The following is an 8,989-nucleotide window of genomic DNA, read 5'->3' as shown; positions in this document are numbered from 1 at the left end:
TTTTTTTTTTTTTTTTTTTTTTTTTTTTTTTTTTTTTTTTTTGTTATGAAGTTAAAATAATTTGGTATTGAAACATGCATAAAGTGGGTAAATATTCTTGTCTTATAGAGGAAAAGGCAAGGGGAAAATGTTGTGGGCTCGTTTAACCAGAATTTAGAACACTGACTTTTGAAACATTTAGGCCGCCAACTCCTTTCTTTTTCTGTCTTTTATTTGAATGTTGTCCAGATATTGTTTGTGGTGAAGAAGTCTATCCAGATGAATTTGAAAGGAACAAGTTCTTTTCTTTTCTTTCTTATTTTTATTCAAACGCCCATGGTTTACCTACCCTTTTGTTTGACATTTTGGACAAAGAAAAATTATGGGTTTTCGTGCAGGCCAAATTCTGAAAATATCAACTGAATTAAAATGTCTAATCAAGAGTATAGTCTGTAGAGTCTAGCAAGTGGGAATTGGGGCATGCGTTAATTTTATACATATTTATATCTTTAGTGTTGACATATATTTTAGAATACGTATGGATTTTGGGTTATTCTTGCTACTTGGGTTGGTTAATTAGTTTTGATTTTATCAAATTGATTTATTAAATAGAACACGAATCCATAATTGGTGATATTTAATCTCTCAATTGAATTGATTTTTCTTATTTACTTGAAGATTTATGATTAATATGCATTAAATTGATTTGAGATGTATTTTTAGAGTATTTTGTCTGCTTGTTTGATTGGGATGATTTTGTTATCAAGTTTAGATAGTTTTTCTGAATGAGTTTGAGCCTTTTTTGTGACTTTGACTTTTTATAAGTTTGCTCTCAACCAATTATTTAATTAGCTACCATCTAAGAATAGTTATTTTAGTACCCATGATCATGATTATGATTTAGGGATGAAGTTAAGATTTTAGACGTTAGAATAAGATGATTTCCAACTTTTTTTTTTTTTTCTTGTTAGTGGGAAGATTATGACTACTGTAGTAACTAGTTTAATATTAGTTAGTTTTGAGTATTTGAATTTGTCGTGTTTTTTTAGTTAGAATACGATTTATTTTATGATTGAGTTTAGAAGTATTTCTATGAATTTGAATGTTTTGTTTGTTAGAATAATAATTGGAATGAGTGTTTCATGTTTGATTGGGGCACAGGGAGCAAGAAGATGGAGCTAGAGTGGTGAGTGTAGATAACGTAAACAACCCATACAGAAACCAATCGAACTTTGACAAGAGATTCAAGCTAACACTGAACAAACTATATGCATGGAGTTTGGTAGACTACGACCGGGTGGTGATGTTGGATTCCGACAACCTCTTTCTCCAAAAAACTGATGAGCTCTTCCAATGTGGTCAATTTTGTGCTGTCTTTATCAACCCTTGCATCTTCCACACTGGCCTTTTTGTTCTCGAGGTAATCTCAATTTCATTTTAGTTTAACGATATGCAAGAGTGAAAATTTGAATATCCGAAGAAGACTCGAATACTTACAAATTTGGATGGATGACAGCCTTCAAAAAGGGTATTTGATGACATGATTAATGAGGTGAGAGTGGGGAGAAAGAACCCAGATGGTGCAGATCAAGGGTTCATTGGCAGCTACTTTCCTGATCTGTTGAACCGGCCAATGTTCTATCCACCATCCAATGGCTCCGTTCTTGGTGGCAACTACAGGCTCCCCTTGGGCTACCAAATGGATGCTTCTTACTATTGTAAGCCCTTCCTTTTACTCTTTCTATTTATTAGGCTTTTTTATATTTATTTTTTCTAATGTTCGTTAGGCCTTTTATAAGTTGAAGAATAATAAATTAGTACTTTTATTTGTTGGGATTCTAAAATTGAAGTAAGTACAAAACAAGAAATTATAAACATAAATTTGTTTATTTTGAAATTGTGTGAGAAATATTCCCTAAAATTGATAAATAAAATGTTAGGAGTCCATATATTTGAAAAGAAAATTAACATATTGAACAAAAGAATAGCGAAATAAGTTACAAATTATTAATTAGTTAAGCTAGGAAGAAATTAACAAGATTGTGACGTGTTCCTATCATTATCTTTTAATTTCATTATACTTAAATCTTAATATAAATGGATTTGTAACACTAATTATCCAATTGAATATTGATTAAAAAATTAAAAAAATGCTGATCCACTCCCTAATTAATAAATAATGTAGATGTTGTATTAACCCAACATGTACTAAATAAAAAAATATCAACTTACCACTCACTCACTATATTTTGATCGCATTCATTAATTAATAAGTGTATTGTAATACAGATTTAAAGTTGCGCTGGAGTATCCCTTGCGGTCCAAACAGTGTAATAACGTATCCAGGAGCATCATGGTTGAAACCATGGTATTGGTGGTCGTGGCCCGTACTACCTCTTGGCCTCCAATGGCACGAGCAACGTCGTCGCACTCTTGGGTAATCTAACTCTCTTTCTCATCCGGTGCATGTAAATGTTTAAAAAATTTATATTTGATATTCCAGTTATTAACGGTTTAAATTTTATTTTAGAAAAATTATCACAATTTTCTATTTTGATCATAATTATAAGTTTAATAAATAGTTGATTAATTCTCTTAAAACTATATCCAACTTAATTTTAAAATTTGCATTTTGCATTTTAATTTTATAATTATTTTTTATATTTATTCTCCAGTGATCTTCAAGAAAAAAAAAATGTAAACAAAATTGAGACCTAACGGATGAATTGTGGACAGGTACGGCGCGGAGATGCCGTTGGTTCTAATCGAAATCTTGCTCTGCCTAGGGATTCTCACCATGATCCGTCTCGCCCGCCCTAATCTCATCAAGCTCTCCCACCGCCGATTGGAAAAGCCCGCCGCCTCCTTCCAACCCGCCCTCAAACTCGCCGCCTTCTGGTCTATCATCGTCGCTTATTCCGTTCCATTCCTCATCATTCCGACCACCATCCACCCGTTCCTCGGCTGGCTCCTCTACTTGCTCGGCTCCTCCACCCTCTCCTTCCTCGCCGCCACTGTCTTCCTCCTCCCGATCCTCTCCGTCCTCGTTCCTTCGGCTGGAATCTTCGGCGTACTTCTAGTGATGGCCTATCCGTGGTACTCTGACGGCGTCGTCAGAGGACTCTGCATTTTTTTATACGCGTTCTGTATCGCGCCGGTCTTGTGGACGGCGGTGGTGAGGATTGCGGCGGCGATTCAGTCGTCGATCGATAGAGATGCATTCTTCGCAGTGAAATCGGGTGAGACTTCGCCGTCTTCTAGGTTTAATAAATGGTGTTGATGATTTGGAATTTGGGACAGATTTTTATTTTTTATTTTATATTTTATTTTGATTTTGATTTTGATTTTTTGATTGTTGGGGGATAGAATTGAAGTGTCGGTTGTATAAGAAAAATGGATTTTATAGGTGGAAAGAAAGTATATAATTCTCACATTCTTGTAATTTGTTTGGAATTTTGTTCATAAATTATAAATAAAATCAAAATTCTCAAAATTTACGTGGAAAAAGAAATTGTTTATCTGGCTCAAGGTCATATTTAGAGAGAATTTTGTATTAATATAATATTTAATTTTCATTAAAATTAAATGTGATAAGATTTTTAGCTAATTTGAATTTAATTGAAATTTTGAATATATATTTATAATATATCTAATATATTAAATACTAAATTCAACTTTTTCAAATTAAATATATATTTTTATTTATATTTAATATATTAAATATTAATTTCAACCTTTTAAATATTTATTTAATTATATTGAACATTTGGATTCTACCACAAGCTTCAATAATACAAAATTAATCAATTTTCATTCTCTTTATAGATCGTTCCACTGTACATCTAAAGTTGTACTCTTTTGCATTGTAATACAAGTTATCCATTGATATAATCATTAAAAGAAAGTTGATCTTTCACAAATTTCGTTCGTATTTACAACTTGGTCAAAAATTTGTTTTATCCTGTAATTACATTTTTTAACCTTAAGTACCACCGTATCTCCAATGAACCATTTGTTTATGATCTAAACATAAACTAAGTCCTCTCGGGCCAATGAGAGGATAGACCCCATTGTTCAAATCCCAAAATCAACCATCAAGGAAATTATTCATCTACTTATCCTATATAAGAAGAAGTGAATTTCATCGGGTGAAGTTATGTTCTCATCTCTCAATTTGGTAAAGTCCCTAAAATGGTAGACATATTGAATTGGCTACAAAAACCATTCCGACTCATGCAAATCAAATGACAAGCCTTCACGGACAAGAGTTCATAAATATGATTATCCTGTCAAAGTTTTTATTTTTATTTTTATTTTTATTTAAACACCTTTAATTTCGAAGGGAGTTTAAACAAAACTTACACATATAAACAAGTAATACAAACACTATCGAGTGTAAGAGCGCGCATGCGTGTATGAGAGAAATCAAGAGAGTACATGATCCAAACCAAAGCAAGCACACAACAAATGAAGTAGAAATAATTTTTTATACTACAAAAAAGTCATATGCAAGGGCACGAGAGATCGAGATAGTGCAAGATTCAAACCAAACTAAATGTACGACAGACAGGATAGAGATCATTTCTGATACTATAGAAATATTGTGTGTATGCGTGCGTGCATGCATGCATGAGAGATCGAGACAATTCACAATTCAAACCAATCCAAACCAAATCAGACGTGCAACAGGGTACAGATCATTTATGATACTACAAAAATATTGAGTGTACGTGCCCATGCATGCATGAAAGATCGAGGCAGTTTACCATTCAAACTAAAGCGTAGGCACAACAGGCAAAGTGAAAGCATTTTTTATACTAGAAAAAAAAAAGTGTCAAGTGCGTGTGCACGGGCACGAGAGATCGAGAGAGTGCAAGATTGAAGCCAAAGCAATGGCACAACAGAGAAGATAGAAGAAATCACTTCTGATACAACAAAAATCTCATGTGTATGTGTGTGTGAGAGAGAGAGATCCATTCCGAGTCCAATAAACATTGAAATTGAACACATGATTATTGGACAAAGTAATTTGTTTGAAACAACAATATTTCTGAGCAAATATGAGAATAAATGGAAGGAAGCACCACAAATTAGAGCATCAAAAGCCTTACCTCACATTATACAGCAATTTGTCTGAGACTCCAACATCTCAGGAGATCTGCAAGCAAATAATATGTTAATTATTGACAGCACAAATAATCAGCTAATTCACAACATGAGAAGAACAAACTCACAATTGTGCGAGATTAGTTAAATCGAAATCAGGTCCCAGCTCTTGCACAATATCATTTGGTGGCTGACCACATTCTTGCATTTTCTGCATCAGCTCGACAATTTTGTCGAAGTTATCGGGTTCGTTTTCATACACGATGTTGAGATCATTTATCAGTTCGTGTTGCTGAGAATAGCGTTCGTAGTCTTCTTTGCTCAAACTTGCTTTATGCTCCTCCAACCATTTGGGATATCTTTCTCCTATTTCCTTCACTGGTTCAAGGAGAATCTCTTTGGATAGAAGCTGTTGCATCATCGTCTCGACCATCGACTCCATGTTCTATGGTTGAAGAAATAGTGCATGTTAGAGTTCATGGTAAGATTTTGATTGGATAAAACACATAAAAACTAGCTACACATAATTCAAATTAGGATCAGAAAAGAGTGATCAAGACTCCATAAAAATGATCCCAAAAAGGGTGCCCCAATGCAATACCCCAACTTAAAACCTTGCCTTTGATGTCTCGGTAGCTGGCCTTGAAGCGAGCGAAACGTTCCAAGAGATTAATGGGAGGATGAGTATCAATGCAAGGAGGGAGATACAATAACCGAGTATCAAAAAAGCCGAATTGAGAACTAGAAGGCGTGCATGTTCCTCTATGGATACCTTCCACCATTTTATGTGTTATCATCTCTGTAACGTTCCAATTGTATCGGATGTCCCCAAACAGACCTAAGCTAAGTGTTATTAATAAAGGAGGAACATTTGGTAGCCGCAGCCAACTCATATTATAACTCATTAATAAAGCAAAGCAGTGATTGATTCCAAAAACAGACTTAATACGTAAAACATTTGAACTCCTTAATACAAATTAAGACTCCATATAACTGCACTATATAAATAGGAATCTAAGGGTCTAAAGGTCGGAAGGAAAAAAGATCTCACATCGGTTGGGGAGGAAAACGGAACACCCTTTATAAGGGTGTGGAAACCTCTCCCTAGCATACGCGTTTTTAAAACCTTAAGAGAAAACTTGAAAGGGAAAGTCCAAAGAGAACAATATCTGCTAGCAGTGGGATTAAGCCGTTACAAGTAGTATCAGAGTCGGACACCGAGCGATGTGCCAGCACGAAGGCTGAGCTCCGAAGGAGGTGGACACGAGGCGTTGTGTCAGCAAGGACGCTGGGCCCGAAGGAGGGAACGAGTGGCAGTGAGGACGCTGGGCCCCGAAGGAGGGTGGATGTTGAAATCCCACGTTAGTTGGGGAGGAGAATGAAACACCCTTTATAAAGGTGTGGAAACCTCACTCTAGTAGATGTGTTTTAAAAATCTTGAGGGAAAGCCCGAAAGGGAAAGTCCAGAGAGGACAATATCGGCTAATGGTGAGTTTGGGCTGTTATACAATAATTGAGGACCTAAAGCAAAATATGAAAGAAGGATAACCAAAAAACATATTGTCCTTCTAAAGGCAATCTTGCAATAAAACAAGTGATATGGAGGTAATTTAAGATAACGGATCAAGAAAGAAGATTCTGATGGGAACAATGGAAACTCCCGGTATCTTTATTCTCTGCACTTCTCTACGAGCATTTGTGGACCAAATAGCATAAAAGTATTCTGAGCATTTGTGGACCAAATAGCATAAAAGTATTCTTAAAAGACCATGAAAAGAGTTTAATCGGCTAAAAGTACTTCCCAGTGTTCAAACTTCATGCCAAACTCACCCTAAGTCAGCATCTAAACCAATAGCATTACAAAACTGTTGAGGATCGTTGGAAGAGGAGTTCCAGCATCCGTTAATTAAGGGATTGATCATGGATTTATATATAAGTAAGGAATACATCTTCATTGGTATGAGGCCTTTTGGGGAAGCCAAAAGTAAAGTCATGAGAGGTTATGCTCAAAGTGGACAATATCATACCATTGTAGAGGGTCGTGATTCCTAACATGGTATTAGAGTCACGCCCTTAACTTAGCTATGTCAATAGGATTCTCAAATGTCGAACAAAGGTGTTGAGACCCTCGAAAGTGTAGTCAAAAGTGACTCAAATGTCGAACAAATGGTGCACTTTGTTTGAGGCTCCAGAGGAGGAGTTGAGGCTTGATTAAGGGGAGGTTATTCGAGGGCTCCATAGGCCTCAGGGGAGGCTCTATGGTGTATTTTGTTCGAGGGGAGGATTGTCGGAAGAGTCCCACATTGACTAATTAAGGGTAGATCATAAGTTCATATATAGGTAAGGAATACATCTCCATTGGTATGAGACTTTTTGGAGAAGTCAAAAGTAAAGTCATGAAAGCTCAAATTGGCACTATCATTCCACTCGGAATGGGGCGTGATTCCTAACCAAAAAAAAAAATTATTATTATGTTCAAGCCACATCAAAACTAGGAAAAGTATTTCCATTAAAGGCCAAATTCAACATTGAAAAGTTCCAAAGGCTTTTCAAGCAATGTACCTGAGAGCCAGCCATCTCCTCGAACTGCTTCACCCAATCTTCCATCAAAGCATCTTGATCAAAATCATCACCACCAGCTTTAGGGCCAGTGACCGATTCAAGCCCCTTGACGGCCTCTCTGGTCTGTTCTCTAAGCTTATCAAGAGCCTCAGACACATGCGATTCCTTCGAAACCTTCTGCTTCCCTTTTTTCATGCTCCTCAAGTCAGGCAAACCCATCCCTAAACCTTGAACCCCAGAAGGAAGAGCCCCTCTACTCTCCGCCCCATCTCCATTTCTACAAGACCACACAACTAAAAACATCAAGAATCCAACTAAATACGCTACAAAACAAAGCTTCCAACACAGAAATTGATTGATATAAACCTCGAAATGGAATGGTTAAGGTCGATTTTCTGAAAATCGTTCAAAGCACCTGAGACAATCCGAGACAAATTCATAACAAACATGAAGAAAAACGTTAAAAAAATGGAAACCCACTACGTATTGCATGAAGTTTGAAGGCATACTGTCAAGAAGTTCGTGTAAATCATCGGAATGGTCGGCCATAGATGAAAATTAAACTGGATTTCGAAGATTTTGCTCTGTTTCTATCGTTTTATCCCAGTTTCGAGAGTGAATGCCGCGGAGGACTGGGCAATGGGTCTTCGTGAAACAAATCGGCTGGGGATTGCGAGCGACAGATTCTCAGAATGGCGGTGTAACCAACGCAATGTGCAAAATTGTTCGTCAGCAAATCGATCTGACGGTTGCCATTCGATACTGGGTTTGACTCGTTGACCCTAAACCCATCGCCAAGTTCCGACTGCGGACCGGTGATAAGGTGAAAATTTGGCAATAATTTAAATAATATTTAATTTTTATTATTTTAATATTTTTTAAAAAGGCTAAATTAATAAATAACCATAAATTTTAATGTCTAAAAAGAATATTCTTCTACTTTCGAAAAGATTCAAATGACATCCTTACATTTAAAATGAAAATTAAATAAAAATCTTTTAAAACTTAAATACATATATATTATATATAGTTATATAGTTATAATTATATATGGTTATATCGGGTAAAACTATATATAGTAAACCGAATCACAAATATACTCATTTACTCTTTGGAATATATTTTATGCATTCTCTGTATTATCCTTGTTGTGCATCTATGTCGAGTGTGTGAGTTGTACAGTCCTAGCAAATGTTCAAATAAAAATTAATAATAATAATATAATAATAATTATCTGTTTCAACTAATTGTGTCTCCATTTTTCAATATCTTATCCATAAAAATACCGAAACTATGAGATCAAAGTATACTAAGAGGTCTCGTATGTATTGGTTAGTATATC

General features: G+C 35.6%; 2 protein-coding genes across 3 annotated transcripts in view; one reads left to right on the top strand and one right to left on the bottom strand.

Annotated features, from left to right (window-relative positions):
* Positions 1 to 3,428, top strand: part of LOC111454186 (putative glucuronosyltransferase PGSIP8) — a 6,609-nt gene extending 3,181 nt beyond the window's left edge. Inside the window, exons 2-6 of one of the 2 annotated variants that reach the window (XM_023095562.1) lie at positions 1,141 to 1,399; positions 1,496 to 1,697; positions 2,269 to 2,416; positions 2,716 to 3,285; positions 3,323 to 3,428. In XM_023095562.1, the coding sequence (XP_022951330.1) occupies positions 1,141 to 1,399; positions 1,496 to 1,697; positions 2,269 to 2,416; positions 2,716 to 3,259 (1,153 nt within the window). In that variant the 3' untranslated portion in view covers positions 3,260 to 3,285; positions 3,323 to 3,428. Of the gene's footprint in view, positions 1 to 1,140; positions 1,400 to 1,495; positions 1,698 to 2,268; positions 2,417 to 2,715; positions 3,298 to 3,322 lie in introns of both variants that reach the window. The other variant, XM_023095554.1, reaches the window with a different exon arrangement.
* A 1,427-nt stretch (positions 3,429 to 4,855) lies between these two features.
* Positions 4,856 to 8,404, bottom strand: LOC111459389 (peroxisome biogenesis protein 19-1-like). The gene is made up of 5 exons (XM_023102308.1): positions 8,157 to 8,404; positions 8,014 to 8,062; positions 7,648 to 7,924; positions 5,214 to 5,530; positions 4,856 to 5,137 (listed from the first exon to the last, which is right to left on the bottom strand). The coding sequence occupies exons 1-5, from the start codon at positions 8,194 to 8,196 to the stop codon at positions 5,092 to 5,094; spliced, it is 729 nt and encodes a 242-aa protein (XP_022958076.1). The 5' UTR covers positions 8,197 to 8,404; the 3' UTR covers positions 4,856 to 5,091.
* Between the last annotated feature and the right edge of the window lie 585 nt (positions 8,405 to 8,989).

This window comes from Cucurbita moschata, unplaced genomic scaffold (assembly GCF_002738365.1).
Source record: "Cucurbita moschata cultivar Rifu unplaced genomic scaffold, Cmos_1.0 Cmo_Scf00001, whole genome shotgun sequence".
NCBI lineage: Eukaryota > Viridiplantae > Streptophyta > Magnoliopsida > Cucurbitales > Cucurbitaceae > Cucurbita > Cucurbita moschata.
The sequence above is the reverse complement of the archived record's forward strand: the minus strand, read 5'-3'. Positions and strand labels throughout refer to the sequence as shown.

Excerpts from the sequence above, each read along its gene's own strand:
- LOC111459389 (XM_023102308.1), bottom strand. The coding sequence starts at position 8,196 with ATGGCCGACCATTCCGATGATTTACACGAACTTCTTGACA. Across the intron at positions 7,925-8,013 it reads CTTAACCATTCCATTTCGAG|AAATGGAGATGGGGCGGAGA; the intron begins GTTTATATCAAT and ends GTGGTCTTGTAG. Across the intron at positions 5,138-5,213 it reads TTAACTAATCTCGCACAATT|ATCTCCTGAGATGTTGGAGT; the intron begins GTGAGTTTGTTC and ends ATTTGCTTGCAG.